Below are 17,754 nucleotides of genomic sequence, written 5' to 3' on the forward strand. Positions count from 1 at the left end.
TGTTGTTTGAGGTGTACAAAACGCAAAAGCTCTCTGCATTTCCATAATTTCATATGTGCTTTGGAGATGCTATCAAAGATTTTGATTAAGTATTAATGGGAAAAAAGCCCAAGGAAATGTGTACACGAATATTGCAGGGTCCCTCAGAAGAGAGTTTTCATTATAGTTATTATTACAACATGTGTAACACGCAACAACATGTTCCCAGAACTTCTCCGATAAATGTATGGTTGTAAATACATAGCTATACATTTTAAAAGCAAACTGCATAATTTCAGAGAAATGGCAAGTATAATACTTTCTACAAGTTTCTCTTCACCACTATGGTGTTTAATCTTCTTTTAATAAGAAACCAACAACAAAATATGCAATTTCTGTCTCAGGCTGTAGCCAGCTCTCACTGCTCCGATCACTTAAAAAGATGGAGGAAGGAATCTCTGTGTTGCATGGGTATGTCCTACACCTGGAGAACAGCTGCCAAAATACCTACATATTCTGTTCATCTCAGTTTCTGACTGAGATTGCCAGCTAGCATAGAGTACAGTGAGTTCTGGTTTATGTGCCTGATCAAGGGAGACCTGATAAAGGTCTGCTCCTAGTCTTTGTAGCATAAAGCAACTCTGGAATGCAAGTAAAATTTGAACTTGTGCTGTATCTCTGTCTGTCACTGACGAACTTGCAAATAGAAGAGAGGTTTATAGAGCAGCTAGAACATGAGATCATTTGAATGAAAAAAACCCAAGGAGTTAAATAGTCAGCCTGAGATTTCCCAGTCCTCATGATGATGCAGTGGAACAAGCAAGGCAGGACTAGTCAGCCACTGTTGTTGTGAAAGGGAAGATGCTGATCTCCAGTTATCAACCATCGAAGACCCCGATGCAGTGGGAAAGGCAATGGTAAGGGTTGACGAATGCAGCCATTTATGTATCTTTGCATGAATACAACATTGGTCCTGCTGGAGATTAAAGTAATTTTCATTCCAAAAGTAACTTTATCTCTCTACTGTCTGGGGGAAACGACAAATACGTGTTTTTATCCTGCTGACAAAGTCTGCGACAATGTATGTCTCTGAAACAGGTCTCTGACTTGCAGACACTGGCTGCCTGAAGGAGTCTAAATGGAATCGTAAGTGTCAGACTTGTGTCCTGAATATTTGACATCAAATCACTGGAGGCAACCACTCTTCCCCTACGCTGAATGTTCAGTCTTGAAGCTCCTCGCTTGTAAACAGGAGATGACATGGCAGAGAATACTTTTCTCTTGGGTCAAACTTTTCCCTGTGTGTTTGGTGGGAGTTTTTTTCTGTTTTGTTCTGTTTGTTTGTTTGTTTGTTTGCATTGTTGTTATTGTTTGGGGTTTTTTTTTGTGGAGGAGCCAAATCCTGCAAACAGTCTATGTTGTCTTTTTGATCACTTGCGATTTTGAGGGGACTTGGCATACCTGGCACAAGAGCTTTACGGATACACACATGTACACGTATACAAAACACACACACACACACACACACTTAGGTATTATGTATATTTTTTGTGGCTGTATGATACTCAGAACTCTATTTTGACACTATGTATTTTCAGTTTGTGGGTCCAGGGCACACTTTAATCACTGGACATAAATGGAGAGAAGAGAAGCTCTGCCATATGTGGGCTCCCCTGGGAGAGAACAGGAAAAGGATGGTACAGCCTATATATTTCTTCTCTGATATATTTCAGCTCATGAAAGACAAATCTTATTTTAAATTGTCCTATATGTTGAAAGAGATACCCTAAAAGGACTGCAGTGAGTAGAAATCCATTCATCACAGATCCAGTCATATTGTGGGTTTTTTTTGTGCTATGGTGCAGCACAGGCTGGGGACTTCTTGGGACTGGGACCAAAGGGGCCTGCCCCAGGGTAGGCAGAGCTGAGTCTTCACAGCCAGCACCTTCAGCAGTGATGTGTGCCCTAGGATCAGGGAATTTGAGATGCCAGTCCACAGGTCAGGGCTGGGTCAGTGAGGTACACGGGCTTCTTGCATGCAAGGGTGATAGAGAATTTTGTAAAATATCAATATTTCATTTGTTTCAGAAGCATTGATACTAAACTTTTTCCTTTGTTATCCTGCATGTTCATGGGATGTTAAAACAAACGACAGTTAAAAGCTACTCACCTGGGCATGAGTGTTCTTCCTTGAAGAGGCTGTTATATTGGAATAAGAGCTGACAGATGAGGTGGTATTCAAATCATCCGTGCTGAGGTTGTCAAGAGTATCACTGAGACCACTACTAACTGAGCTGCTGTCATCCCAGCTGCAGAGAAAGGAGAACATCTACCTTATATACCATGTGTCAATCGGCAGAAAGCATCTCAAAATCAATAGTTGAAATTACTTATTCTTTGAGAGATTTAACAGAAGGTTTTCATTAATATTTCCTAATGTACAATGAATATTATTTTTCAGACTCTTAAATTCATTTTTCTCTGTCAAGTGGTTGCTTGTTCAATTAATGAAAGCCCCAGGTGTCTTTAAAAAAATTAACATCAGGTCTAAATGTAAGTCGTTAAAACAGGTTGTTTCATGCCTCATTGCAATCATATTCACTACACTGGCAGAGAAATCCATTAAAGCTACCTGGTATTGCTAGCCAAAACATTATTAATAGCTTAGAGAACACCTGATGAATTTCCAGCCTACAGAAAAATAACAGGAGTATCTCTTCTGCAGCCTAATCAACTGTCGGCAGGAAGCCAGTACTTCCAAAAGTTTTGGTTTTTTGTCTTCAGTCTTTGTCTAGTGGGTGCAATGTCATCAAAATAGGAAACCCTGACAATACAGTCACTGGAGTTGACAGAGAACATGTTACACATCTCTCAAGAAACACAGGCTGTCAGCTCTTTTGGTAGATTGAGGCAGAGGACACAAGTGAGAGAAAGACTACTTTTACAGAAATGTCATCACCAACTCTCACAAAACCTTTGCTTTTGCATGGAAGAGAGGTTGATCTGTGTTTCTCAGACCTTTCTTTACAGAACTGCTTCTCTACCGTGTTACATTTTAGTTTAGTGCCATATATAGCACAGTTTTGCTATATCTCTACCTGTTCATCTTGTTTTGGATTATTTCCAAATTATTTCAAATGTTTGAAAAAAATTCACCTTATCACTTGAAGTGGGATTCATCTCTGACAGTTTCAGCTATATAAAAATTATGTGTTTCATATAAGCTATGTGTCCTCTCTAACCAGTATAAAACGCAGGCTCCTCTAGGTTGTAATTCAACCTGGTTCAAAATGTCTCAGATTTGTGGCATAAACTGTCCACTGAAGGTGCCTCTCTATGTCTTTTCCTCCCCTAGGAAGGAGAGGATCAATAAAGCCTCTTCTAGACGTGTAACTTCTAGAAAGACAAAGCCAGTTGTTTATACCTGTGTAAAGTGCAAAACCCAAGAAAAAGTGCATAGTATCCTAGTTTTGTAGTAACCTTGCATGTAGGTCATGAGCTGCTTTTTGTAAAAAAATAAAATTCAATCCCACGACCAAATTAAAGCTCAGTACTATTGCTACTAGTTGTTCAGAGCAAACAAGGAAAATATCTGTGAATCCTCGTTTCACATGTGATGCTTTGGGAGATAGCAGCAGTGACAGTGAACTGAATGGTACAAATGTGTGCTGATCGACCGGAAAGCTGTCTTGTATCATAGCAACTGCAGCAAGCATTACCTTCCTTTGGCAAAAGGTAGAAAATCACATTAGTAAGCCAGCTCAGTGACAAGATAAACATATTTCAGAGGGCAAGAGTTTATTACAGTGCTGCACTTTCCACCATTGAGTACAAGGGCTACCAATAAATATGTCTTATGCTACATTTCCAGGTAATAATAACACACAAGTGATTTAATAATGAAATTATAATGTCATACAGTATAGACTGTCCACATTAATCTAAGAACCATCTCTGAAGCACTAGTCACTTATGCTTTCTGTATTTTTCACTGTCTAATGTGACACATAACTTCATTGAAGCTAAAAAGCCATTATTAAAGTGCTATGTCCCACATGGAAATAGACCTTTAGAATAGTGTTAAGACTGAGAACCTCAAAGACTGATAGAAACATATATAATATTAAATGTGATTAGGTTTTAGAAATAATAAGCCCTCATGAAAAGATATTTTTTAAAAAAAAATCATAAGCCAGATCCCAAATGAGATATACTGGGTATTTCCAAAACCAAAATGAACTTTTAATGTATGACATGCATATCAACTAATATTTGGCCATCAGTTTTCTGAATCTACATAAGATCTCGAGGATTAAGATTAACATTTCATCCTGTTTCTCCATGTCTGTTTTTCTGTTCTATATTAGTTTTTGGTATTTCATTTTGTGCTCATTTTTCTCTGTAAGATTCACATTTTCTAAATTCTGAAATAGTTCAGCTGAATCACAAAATATAACCATTTTCTCTACAACTGAGGTTTTCAGGCAAAAATGACTATGATCACGTTTCCTTTCTATTATGGCTGCTCTGTGATGTTTCACACTCATCACAGCCCACTCATCAGTGGATTATTAGTGGGTTCTGGGAACACTCATGGCCATCTGGTAAGATATATAGAAGATTATTTTGGCACCTCTGCTACTGACCTTCCAGACTCATCACTATATTTCCCTGGGCTCTTTTTCTCTTATGATAGGTGCTCAAGATGTTTTCTAAATTTGAGGGATAATATTCAGTATGCCTGTAAAAACCAGGAATATCCAAACCCTTTTTCTTTATGGCATATTTCTAAGGACTATTAGAGAAACTGATTTCTATTTGACACAATGTTTTGCACCAGTCTTTTGAAAAGATGTAGTAAAAATGCAGAACTCCAACAGAATGGACCCTATCAACCACCTTTGTAAGACTGTTGTTTGTACTTATTTTAGTGCATTATCCAGAGTTGTTTTAACTTTTTCATGCAGGTAATTTATCTTTCAGTACTTACTATTTCTACCTTTTCAGACTTCTTTCCCCAAGTCTAGATAATATAGTTACTAACAGATGAGTTAATAGAATTTTTGTATAATGAAGGTGCCTTATTTATAATTTGGAAAACAAAATCTTATGATCATATTAATTTATCCTTTAAACTAGCCAATGTACGGCAAAAATGTCTGGTAAAATTATATGTGCATCACTTTGAGACTGAAAACCTATTATTGGGAGTCTGCAGCAAATTCTTTCTATAATTTTTGTTCTTCTTCCTCCTACCACTCATCTAAACAACATTCACTGTCAAACTGTTCCTACGGGACTTAATATAGACTTAATATACTGGATAAGATTAATCTTTCATTTTCATTTTATCTTTCATTTACTTTTATCTTTTTCATGCATCCTACACAGTCTATGACACGTCAGGTTAGTACTGCTGCTTATTAATGCCTGACACCACTTCACTTTTTAAAACCATGTTTTAAGCACTTGAAACTTTGGCAAAACCTGCTATTTTAATTTTTTTTGTTTGTTTGTTTGTTTGTTTGTTTTGTTTTGTGTGGTGTTAGCCTCAGGATGATTTTTTAAAAAGATGTTCAGTTATCTGGGAGACTGAGGCTAAGAGAAAAGTGCCTTGTTTTGACAAGTTCTAGCAACCTTTTCTTTGAGAAACCCCTGGATATCAAGAGGATCTGGAGAAGAACCTTGAAATTCAGCAAGTCATAATCTTCACATTAAGGATGTGTATTTTGCTATTTCTAAGAGAAATCCTCTCAAACCTGGGAAATTCATAAATCTCTTCAAAATCACTCCTTGCATATGCGTGACAGAAAATTTTTTTTCAGCTACCTAGCCACAGGCTCCTTCCTATCCAGCAGCTCAGCTCAGCCTGCTGTGTGTTGCCTTGTCAAAGATGCTCAAAGACTTCTGAAACAAAAGGGACTATATGAAGCATGATTAAACCCCCTTGTGTACCAGACTTCCTGCAACCTGCAAGATATTAGGTGACTGTTATAACCAACAGTTTTTAGTAAGTCAGACACCAATAAAGCGTTCTAAATTCCTTTAGATCTTAGCATTTGATTTGCAGAGAGATAATGCATGGAAATGTGTGCTTTGAACTTATAGTTTGCTGCATGGATAACTTTAAATTTAGGATACCATCAACTCAAAACAGCAGCTCTTTTTTGGCCTTATTAATGCTGTACCTCAGCTTTACATCTGTAAAATGGACACAATACATGCACAAATGAGTTTGAAAAAGACTGATAACTGTGGATACTCAGACATTACACTAAAAAGAATCTTAAAAGAGTCCCTTTCTCTTTAGAAAAAAATGTTCAAATAGCATATGATAAAATGAGGGGCTGTACTTGATAAATACACAAAATGCTGAAATAATTGCTTTAAAAATGAGCACTCGCAATCTTCACATTATATAATATAAGGACACTAGAGCCATGATTATCCAAAAATTTAAGTGTACAAGAAGTTTGAATTAAGGTTAGAAAAGCCACCTTTTTGTTAATTCTGAGTGTTTTTACAGCCTCACTAAGTTCTTTTCACACAGCATAAGTAACATTCTGCTTCATCAGCTTTGCAATTGTGATTATTGCATCACTTCAGTCACACACAGAGCTGAATCTGAGCAGGGAAGCTGTACAGCAATAGGAACCCCTTCACCTTAGGAACTAGAAGAAGCGTGTCCAACCACAGGATAGGTACCAAGAGGTCACTTCCCTCCCATCCCCTGGTTAGATTTATGGCCACTGTGTTACAGCCTTCATACAGAAACATACCTCATGCTCTCTGAGTTTGCCCAGACTCTTCACAGTTAACATTGCCAACATTCTTTCTGCTCAGATCTGTGTTTTTCTTGATGTTCTAGGTGTGCCAATGAGATTATTTGCACTAGCTAAAAACTCATCCCCTAATTGTAGCCTACATCCTTCAAATCTGAACAGTTCTTGCTCATTTTGAAGCAAGACAACACTTCTGTTGGAGAAGACTTCCACACTGTCCCTAATTGGTGAAGGTGGCTATGAATATTGCACACATCCCAGTACTCCATAAATTGCTCCAAATGCTTCAAGCAAAGTTCCAACTTCATGATCATATCAAATACTCCATGAAGGTGATGAATTCACAACTTGATATCTACATGATAGGTTAGTCTCCATTATCACTCTTTGTTTCTCTTTCATTAGTGTGTGCTAATACTGAAAAGATCTCACAATAATCCTCACATTGACTTCTCTACCACATAGTTGTTCTAGAAATAGCAAGGTGTCTGAAGTCAAAATACCCAGCGCTTAACATCAGTATGTACAGCTGAACAAAGATTATAAATGCATTCCAACAAGTATTCCCTCAAATGGAAAGATAAATAGCACTCAGCTGTGCTCATGAGTGTTATGTTTGATTTCTGCAAGTATTTGGGGTATTTTGCTTGAAAATAGTCTAAATTTGAGTTAACACACTGAAGTATATGAACCAAATGAGGAATATGTTATATTAAGTAAGACATTATTCCACCCAGCAGGCAGGCAAGCAATAAAGCCTGAGGGCAAAGATGCAATTAAATAAGCCAGATAATATTTTATTATAGCCTACATAATCAGGACCATAAAATATGCAACATTTTTCTAGATGTTTTGCATTTTCTACATGTCTGAAAATACAAAATTCACTGTATCAAGAGAGCAATGAATCCTGAAGGTATGTGACAAGAGGAAGTAGTATTAACAATCTGTGTTAGCTTCATGGATACCTAAAATACTGTCCTTTCAAAGTACTTCTTTCAGAAAATCAAAGCAGTCTAATTGTAGACAAGACACAACAGAGCACCCAGCCACAATCATTGTTTCTTCCACTACTTCTGTTTCTATTTTTAGCATTTTCCTACAAGCCTTTAAACTTGCCAGCTCACTGAAATCTACCATACTGATAAGCTGGGCCAATGCTTGGAATTTTTTTTTAACATTGGCATACTTCATTAACTAATTTTTGAGAGTACCTCCAGCCAAAATGGCCTAAGTATGCAAATGAAAAAGCTTTTCAGAAGTAGATCATCAGACATATGAAAGCAGCAAAACTCTGATCAACGTGCTATCAAGGATACTGGAAAATTATGGTTCCTTCAATGCATCCAGCCCTTGACACAGTTTGACAATTTGCTGGCATTTTTTAATTTGGCTCATTACCCATTTTTGCAAGCAGAAGCAGAACTAAAGCTTTCAAAATACAGCTCTAGAAAACAAAAGCAAAACCTTTCCTCTTAAAGCATTTGTTTAATACTGTTCTATATAGGGAGGTTTGCAAGTGAATGGAAATAGCACCTTATTAGTCACATGCTTTGTACTGCACATGAAGGGCTTTAGATCACAGCAGTAGACACACATTCTTGTGTGTCTTGCTTAGGAATGAGAAATCCTTAGCCACATTCTTGCTAATGCCAGCAAAACTTGCATATCCCCACAGACTTCTGTGTAGATTTGGGATTCAAGGAATCTGAACACAGTTAGCAAAACAACCTTTAGTGGCTTTTTACAGCAACTCTGAGCTTTCAAATTGTGAAAACTCTTTTAAATGCTTCTAAATCATTCATTGCCTTAGCAGGTACACGCAGAGCAGCGCCCAGCTATATTTCTGCTGCTGGGGGAAATGGTCTTAGAGGACAAATAAGACACTGAGTTCATGACAAGAGAGTAATACTCAGGGCTAAACAGAAACTTGACTTCTGAATGTGTGTTTGAGGATCTACAAATCCCTACTAAGAGCAGATCAACAGTGAGCAGTGAGGTGTTATCCCTTTCTCTGGCTGCACACAGCTGTTTATGTCAATGAATCCACAGATGATGCAGGTCTTCCTGCATCTTAGAGCCCTCTCAGAGCCTCTGGATGTCTCTACACAATCTTTTGTAGAAGTACAAGAAACACCAGCAATTTCTTTGATTACTGTAGCCTCCTTCCATGTTTACCGAATAAGACACTAGTACTCCAGTCTCCTGCAGTGGCTAGGACTGGGACAACCTCGAGTTACACCAAGGGTAATTATTTCAATGACTCAACACTGCTCTAAAAATACAAAATCCCTAGATTTAGCCACCTGTGTAGTGAATGACTACCTGAGGTGTAGACAATGATGTGCAAGGCGCCTACGCTAAACAGTGAGGTAGGAAATCAAAGGCTGGCATTTAATCCCCTAGGTAGTCAGCAGACAATTGCAGGTACATCCCAAGGGTAAGCAGGAAAGACTGGAGAGACAACAGCAAGGTAAGTTACTTGAACTATATGCCTACAGTAGAAAGTGTGAACTTCGTACACATTTACTTACTCTACTCATACGAGTTAAGCCCTGCAAGTGGAAGATAGAACTCACTGAGCATCAGTCAGTGCTTAAGCTAGTTCTACACACATAAAAACCATAAAACAGGGAACACAATGCATAAATCAGCCTTTACAACACACTCCATGGAGGCAGACGTTGCTTCCTTATAGCACACCAGTAAAGTGAATATTAACATGCATTCCAGGCTGCTGGCAAGCTGACACCCATATTTCAGGTCATGTTTCAGGAGAGTAAGGCAGGAGTCAGCCTAACATAAAGACTTTATAGCTACTGTTCTAATTGACTTTTGAGAACAGCAATGATCTCTTAGCTCATTAAGAAGAAAAGATAAGAAAATAATTGGACAGTTTTACTTAGAGCAGCTCCTCACTAACATGCCAATATATCAACTGGAAAACATTCTGCTTCAAAGTTCAGTTCAGCATGAATTAATCCCTTTTAAATCTTCTACTGTCATCTCAGCTGCTCATTATTCATGAAACAGCTACACTGACCCTTCACAGACAGATTCAAGACAGCACAGAGATCATACAATCAGTACTTTGCTTCATTCCACAGACTGAGAGCCAACGCCCAGGCCCTGAATCAAACCATAAACTTGCAGGAGCTATAAATTTCATTACAGCTGTTCTATTCTCTTGGCTAAATGAAAGCATAGCCAGTTAGACTCATACTTCATCACCTTTTCCTGAGCAAATGTAATGCATTGACCGTCATACCTAAACAAGGCAACTGCTGAAATGTTAATCCTGAATTACTTTAAGGTCATGGATAGAAAATCATGCCATGTGCATTTCAAAATGGATCCATGCAGCGTATTCTAAGGAAAACTGTTTACAATTAAAAAGAACCGTAATGCATTTCTGCATCTGCTTTCAGGCAGTATCACTTTGGAAGGTTTTTTTATTTCATGGCGGAAAAAATTTTTATAAGAAGATCCAATTAGAAAATTATATCCTACTACAGAAATTACTGCTAGCCCAAGAGCACAGTTAAAGCAAAATGCATTTTTGCAAGGTCAGTGAGTTTCCATATTCATCCACACATTTAATAATTTGGTTTTAGAGCCTGCAGAAAAAAAAAGATTGATTGAAGATTTAAATTCCTTGTGATAATCATACATACCTTGAAAAACCTGTGTACCCACACCTCGGGATCTGAATAAGTATTTGCCAGAATCCCTTCTGATTTCAAATTATTTCTGAATACAACACTTAATCTGACATGATAGGAACAGTACAAAGTCATTAACTAGCTCTAAATTCATAACAGAATGTAGCAACAATCAGAAGAAGGAGCTTTGCAAAATGAAATTTAAACAAGTGTTACTTGAATAAGACAATACATATCCAGCTAGGAAGATATTTTATTTCTGGAACGTACAGGTTTGGGGTTTTTGGGGTTTTTGTGTGTGTGTGTGTGTGTGGTTTTTCTTGGTTTTGTGTTTTATTTTGGTTTGTTTTTATGAGGCAGATAAACAAAATCTATTTTTAATTAGATTTCAAGCCATCTATGGAAAATAGTAATATATGGGCTGAAGCAAGATGTAAGGAAGGAATTCCATCATAAAAAGCCAAGGGAGAAAATCTTTTAATGGAATTATCTTCCTGCTGCTCTTTGTGTGTGGTTTTTCTTGGTTTTGTGTTTTATTTTGGTTTGTTTTTATGAGGCAGATAAACAAAATCTATTTTTAATTAGATTTCAAGCCATCTATGGAAAATAGTAATATATGGGCTGAAGCAAGATGTAAGGAAGGAATTCCATCATAAAAAGCCAAGGGAGAAAATCTTTTAATGGAATTATCTTCCTGCTGCTCTTTGTTAAGATTTTCAATTCCATCATAACAAGCCAAGGGAGAAAATCTTTTGATGGAATTATCTTCCTGCTGCTCTTTGTTAAGATTTTTACACAGTGGATCCAAGAAATGTTTAAATTTTTCAAATGCTGATTGAGACAAGTTAATTAACATCAGTAGAATGGACATAAATAACAAAATACAAACTGTCTGTGCAGTTCTTTAGAAGACACAAAAGCAGTATAAAACCCTACTCCTTGTTACCTTGTCACTTTAATAAGTAAAAAATACATTCTTCACTTTGCATATAGTCAATCTGCATCCCCAAAAGTGAAAAGAGAAATGAGATCCCACAAACATAAAGAAATATCTCCACATTTGTATTTGAAGGAAAATCATATTGAAATCAGCACCTTCAACACCCTGAGATATGCAGAGTTTGCCATTCACCTTTGCAAACTGCCAGTCAAGAGCTTCAGCTGGGGGGGAGGGTGGTATTGAAATACCAAACCCCTTTACTCAACCTTGCCTCTACAGTCTATTAAGAAACCAAGCAGATCCTCCTGGTAATTGCTCAGAAGAGAAGCATTCTCAGTAATTATTTGCCTGATATCGAAGTCCTGATTTACCAGTAACCTCCTCTGCTGTGCACAGTCTCTCGTGTGTAAGAATATTTGATGCTACAACTACTTGTCCATTTTTGCTTATTTGCAGAAGCAGGGATTTAATCTTCCTGCTTGCAACTGATTAAACTCAATCTGAGGAAAAAAAGTGTAAATAACTATGTTAGCAGAAAGATAACTAAATCTCTCTTCCTTCTGGTCATGATACTCATCCTATAAGTCTCCATGAAATAGCGAGACTTAAACCCAGCAGTTTTATACTGTTTTGCTATTGGGCTAAAGCAAAGTTTAGAGTTGGTTTTGGCTTGTAAGAGACATTTGTTACCCTACATTGTCCTTTGCTTAGGTTGGAGAGACTTGGCAAATTGGCAATAAACAAAAATGATTATATTTAATATGTAATTTCACTGGGGTTCTTTTTAATCACCTTTTATAACTGTAGGCTGGCAATAACAACATAGTGTGGGACACCTCCTATCCTCCATTGCAATACTCCGTGATAACCTGACCATAACATGACATAGCATGGTCCCAGAGCCAGCAGCCTTGCACTGCCATCCAAGGAGCAGGGAGAGCATCCCAGGAGTAGGATGCCTCCCTGAACACGAGCACTGTCAGAAACACAGTTCCTCTCAAACTGTGTAATAATTTTAATCCGGGCAGTGACAGGAAGCAATGGGTTTTCTGCCTCATACAAAGCAATTTTTTCCCTGCAGGTCTCAAGACAAGGTTCTGGTTTGTTGAGTTTAGCAATAAGTTGCAACTATGGGAAAAGGTATTAGTCCAAAGCCTAAAGGACTTCTTAGTAAAAATCTTCACCCTTGAAACTCTTTGAGAGCTTGATCCATGCAAATATTTTCAGATAACATGGTAAGCCTATTACCTGAAGCCTAATAGGATCACTTGCTGGTAGTCAGCATCACTTGCCTGTCTGGCAAAGGACAAGTTAAGCAGAACAAAAAGCTGTTTCTTCTCCTGGTTTTATTTGCCAGGATTGTCTCACACATCTCTTGCTTCTTTCCCAGATTTTGCTGAGTAACTCAGGTTACTACTTTAGGAGAACGTAGGAAGAGACTTTCTCCTGCCTCTGCATGATCTGATATTTAGCATTGCTTAGTAAGGCACGAAGGCTTCAATGCTCATGCTCTCTGTGCATCTGGCCTTCAGGGTCTTGCTCATCACTGCTGCCTGGGCAAAACTGCTGGCTGATTTTAATAAAGCTTTGCAGAAAATACAAAGCTCAAAAAATTCTATTTCATAGCTCTCATGCAAATACACAGCCACATGAAGACAGGCAAAGGATAAGTATCTCTGACAGGAAATGTGCAATATGAATTAAATACATCAGATATATATGATTCTTAAAATCAGATTGCTTATAAAAAGAAGGGGGAAAAAAGCTTAATGCAGTTTAGGCATATCTTTATTCTCTCTCTCTTTTTTTTATACATAGATTCATGGAACATTTTTATTCAGGTTTGATATTTGGAGATTTTCTGGGTTTTTTAATTCCTTCTAGCCTTTTTGCCCATGAAGGTCAGGCTGCTGAGTTTAGATAACATGGATTTCAGAACCAAACTTATTTGCTGAAGTTTAGCCATCCATTCATTTACTTGATTTTTTTTTTTCATTTCCTCAAATGTTCAAGATTTTATTGTTCTGCATTTTGGCATTTAGATGATTGACACTGCTTAGTTGAAGATAAATTCTGTTGGACAGGTTTAATATTATCTTTAATCCTGACTTTTGCTTCTTTATCCAGGCTCTTGCAGCAAATCTAAATGCTATTCATTTGCACATTATGTTATGTTGTTGTGTTTCATGTAGTCATTAACAGCAATCATTGAGTCATAGTAATTTAACTGTGCTCAGAGATCATAACTGTCAACAATTCTATCACCAGAAGTTTCCAAACATATAGATATATTTGTTGCTCCGTATGACAGTGATACCCAGACTTTGTTGTTGTGCTGGTTTTGGCTGGGGTAGAGTTAATTTTCTTCACAGTGGCTATTATGAGGCTGTGTTTTGGATTTGTGCTGAACATAGGGATAGTAATATAGAGATGTTTTTGTCCTTGCTGAGCAGAGCTTACACAGAGCCAAGGCCTTTTCTGTTTCTTGTACTGTCATGCTGGAGAGGAAGCTGTGTGTGCATGTGAAGTTGGGATGAGGCAGAGCCAGGACAGGTGACTCTAACTGACCAAAGGGATATTGCATATAACATCATGCTCACTATATAAAGTGGGAGGAAGAAGGAGGAAGAGGGGGTGTGGTGTGTTTCGAGTGATGATGTTTGTCTTCCCAAGTAATGATTATGTGTGATGGGCCCTGCTCTCCTGGAGATGGCTGAACACCTGCTGCCCATGGGAAGCAGCAAGTTAAATCCTTGTTTTGCTTTGCTTGCATGCATAGCTTGTCTTTTCCCTATTAAACTGCCTTTATCTCAACCCATGAGTTTTCTAGCTTTTATCCTTCTGATCCTGCTGGTGGGCGAGTGAGTGGCTGCATGGGGTTTGGCTGCTGACTGGGGTTAAATTATGACAGTTGGTCCCATAATCTCTTAAAAAGTCCCTGTGCCATGTGTTTATCATTTTGCCAGTGAGAGAAGGAGCTCACTTATGGAATTATTACTTGAGGTTTCAACCTAATCCTTATCCAATTTAGGAGTCTGGAGGAAAGAGGGTTGCAGGAGTAAGTTGCAGGCCAGATAAATTGTTCAGGTTTCTGGACTATGACAGGGCAATCTGTCATGGAGCTATGTGGATATATATATATGTATATGTTGGAAATTTTCAAATAAAAGGTATTTGGCAATATACTAATTTTTGTAATAGAAGATTAAACACCTTTCAATATTAAAATAAATAGTTTGCTCAAAAAATAGAATAACTTTGAAACTAATTTATAAATATATATATAAATTGTAGCCATGGTTACTAGTCATATTAAAATCAGAAATAACTTTCTTGCACTGAGAAAACAGGTGTAATAGAACACTACAAATGTTATTTTTGTATCTTATCTTTCAGATATTCCAATTTGCTTTATTAGATATTTCAGATCATTGTGGAAAACTCTACTTAATAGGGAACAAAACCACCTTGTTCTAAACTGAAGCATTTTCAATGAAATATTATACCGCATGCTAGTCATATGAAAAAATGTATATATAATAAAATAAAGGATAACATAAAATGGAAACAAAACTTTTAATATCTAATTTCTTTCTTCTTAAATCAAACATATTCAAATTCTCTTGTGATAAGCTAAAAAGAAATTTCACTCATAATTTAATGCAAAACCAGAGCCAAAATACGAGACATTCCTTTAAAAAGGAACAGAAAATTTTGATCAAATCTCTAAAGACATGCAACCAAAAATGATAACTAATTTTTATGCATCCTGAACTTTTTATTATTCTTCGTAGTACAATGAGAGATGTTTCCTGAAGGCATTGCAACCTTCTGTTTTGTAAACAATTTTCTTCAAAAAAAGAAGAATCCAAAACTTTTAGAAAGTTGCCCTTCTGGATAACAGAATAGTTCCCTTGGCTGTTATTAGCTCAAAGTTCAGAAAAACTACATTAAAAGCCCCCTTATCAGCTGAAAAGGTGGCAGAACTAAGGTATCTCACTATGAGTTCTCTCTTTCCAGGGGATGAAAGTGCTGAAATTACTATTATTGCCAGATTGACTGAAAGAGAAGAATGATGGTCATGGATTGAAGACACTCTTGATACAGCTTCTCAGTGTGGTGTGGACGGCAGGTTTTAAAAAAGGGACCCATTTCAGTGTCTAAGCACCTGCAGCAGGAGAAAAACAATGCCTGATCTCCCTGTAGGCACATCAATAACTGCCTGAGTGGATTTTAGCCCCACTAACACATCAGAATCTATTAAAAGTTTAAGAAATATGGTTCTGGTTGTTTCTCATGGATTCTAGGTTATCTGGGGAGTGCACTGAGGCCAATACTAAGGGGAAGAAAGAGAATTTTGTGATAGGACCAAAGAAGAAGGGGTGAATGACAGTGACAAAAGCCCTCTGGTTGGTCCCCCCAGCCCACCACAGCCATGTACATGTGCTTGAGGAAAGGTAGCAGCAAATACAAACAGTAACAAAGCAGACTTTGGCACTGAGATGCCTTATCTATCTGCTAGGTCATACATGCCAGTCCCACTGCATCTTGCTGGAGAGACAGTTATCTGCTGGGCACCAGGTGCGGGACCCCTGCAGACAGCTCACCTTGCTGCACAGGACACCTCATCTCAGAGCCAGATTAGCAATTTCTCCAAAATGCTGACTACATTGGGGTTGCAAGCAAGACACATTTTAAGTGCAATTTATCCTTGCAACTGTGTAAATTTTTAATTAACATTAGTAATACAAAAAGTAAGTTTGGTGTTTATTTTTACCACCCAAAAAGCCCCAACCCCAGACCAGCTATGAAAGTGGGGAAGTGAATCTGAAAGTATCAAGATAAAAACCAATACATGCACAGTGTCCATTCAGTGCAGCTTTTACACATGAATAAGACAAAAAATACTGTAAAGGACAGGCATGAAGCCTGTAGTTCTGGTGGAAATAGGACAGAAGGGACTAGAATCCTGTTTACAACCTGTTAGGAGAACTGAGAATTGAAACATTCTTGTTGCAGAAAGAAATAGGATGCAAGAAAGGCAACAAAAGACCAGACAGCAAGAGACTGGATGAACTGCAGCAGAGAGGGACACCAAGATCAAATCTTGCATTAAAACAGGGTGGATGTCACCTACAAAGGTCAAAGCTCTAGACATTAGCAAGGAGCAGAGAGTTTGGAGAACTGAATTGCTGCATTGTCTCTACCCTAGACACATACAGCCAGACAAAGGGCACTACAGACAGCAGCACAGGGCCTGAAGCAAAAATCCTCCCATGCAGTTCTGGTAGAGAAACTATGTTGTCTTTACATTATTCAAGTACTTTGTATCCTTACTTTTTACCTGAAATTGCCCTGTTCTCTCTCATTTAACCTTAAATTCAGATAATCTTTGCTGTCTGACAAACCACATAAAATTACCAGAAGCAGCAGAAAATAAAGGACAGAGGGTATTGCAATAGTGAGAACAGGTTATGGCAGGCTGGAAACTCTGGTATAAACTTGCCTCTTAAAATCCCCAGGACATACAATATATACTACTACTGATCATATCTTTTCTACAAATAACCAATGCTTATATTATCTACAGCATTCTTCCATATAAAAATTCTTCATTTCTATAAGTAATCTCCCAAAATTTCCATTCCCAGGAGAGGTACAGGATTACTGGCATAAATAAAAATAATGAATGTCCTGAAATGGTTTTGAAGCACTAAAATTGAAGTAAAGGAATAGCTACCTTATACTGGGTAACAATCAAGATTATTGTGCTAAAATATAATAGATAAGACCAACTATGAGAGAAGCAACTTTTATGTTAGTATTAAATTGCTAAGAAATTAATGAAGACTACCATTTTCCCTTGCAGCAGCGCAAAATCACACTCCCTTTTCTTGACTATATTGCTTCAGTCACTGCAAAGGCAAAGGAGCAGCAATATCAAAGAGGCAATTCTTCAGTCATCTTGCTACCTTTTGTGACTTTTTTCAAAGGAGGAATACACCAGAGAGAACAGCCAGAGAACCTCTGACCTGGCTTCACTTTTTGCTAACTCACTGCCTTAATAAAGATGTTTGCTCTCTTATCCTTTCTTCAAATCTCTGATTTTCAATTGGCACCTCTAACACTGCCATTGCATCTAGCAGAAATTCATGTGAACTTCATGCCACATTCAAGTAACACCATTCTAATGTTCTGATTGTGAGATATTAAATACAGATGATTGTTAGAAATGTGATAGTTAAATGAGTTAAAGATTCATTTTAAATAACCACATTAAAACTGGATATTGGGGACACTGTTGGAAAGACAAGTGGCCATAGGGTACTCTACATTCAGCAGTGAAGCACTGCGTGTGGCCTTCTCTTCCCTTGGTATGACTTCTCTTTCC

The 17,754-nt window shown here is 37.6% G+C and overlaps 1 protein-coding gene across 1 annotated transcript in view; it reads right to left on the reverse strand.

Moving 5' to 3' along the window:
* NAV3 (neuron navigator 3) overlaps positions 1-17,754 on the reverse strand; it is a gene marked incomplete at its 5' end in the record, with an annotated part of 183,941 nt that overhangs the window by 64,602 nt on the left and 101,585 nt on the right. The window contains one exon of the mRNA XM_009078194.1: positions 2,150-2,288. Within this exon, the coding sequence (XP_009076442.1) occupies positions 2,150-2,288 (139 nt within the window). The remainder of the gene's footprint in view (positions 1-2,149; positions 2,289-17,754) is intronic.

The sequence above is a fragment of the Acanthisitta chloris genome, unplaced genomic scaffold, assembly GCF_000695815.1.
Source record: "Acanthisitta chloris isolate BGI_N310 unplaced genomic scaffold, ASM69581v1 scaffold8450, whole genome shotgun sequence".
In the NCBI taxonomy this organism is placed as follows: domain Eukaryota; kingdom Metazoa; phylum Chordata; class Aves; order Passeriformes; family Acanthisittidae; genus Acanthisitta; species Acanthisitta chloris.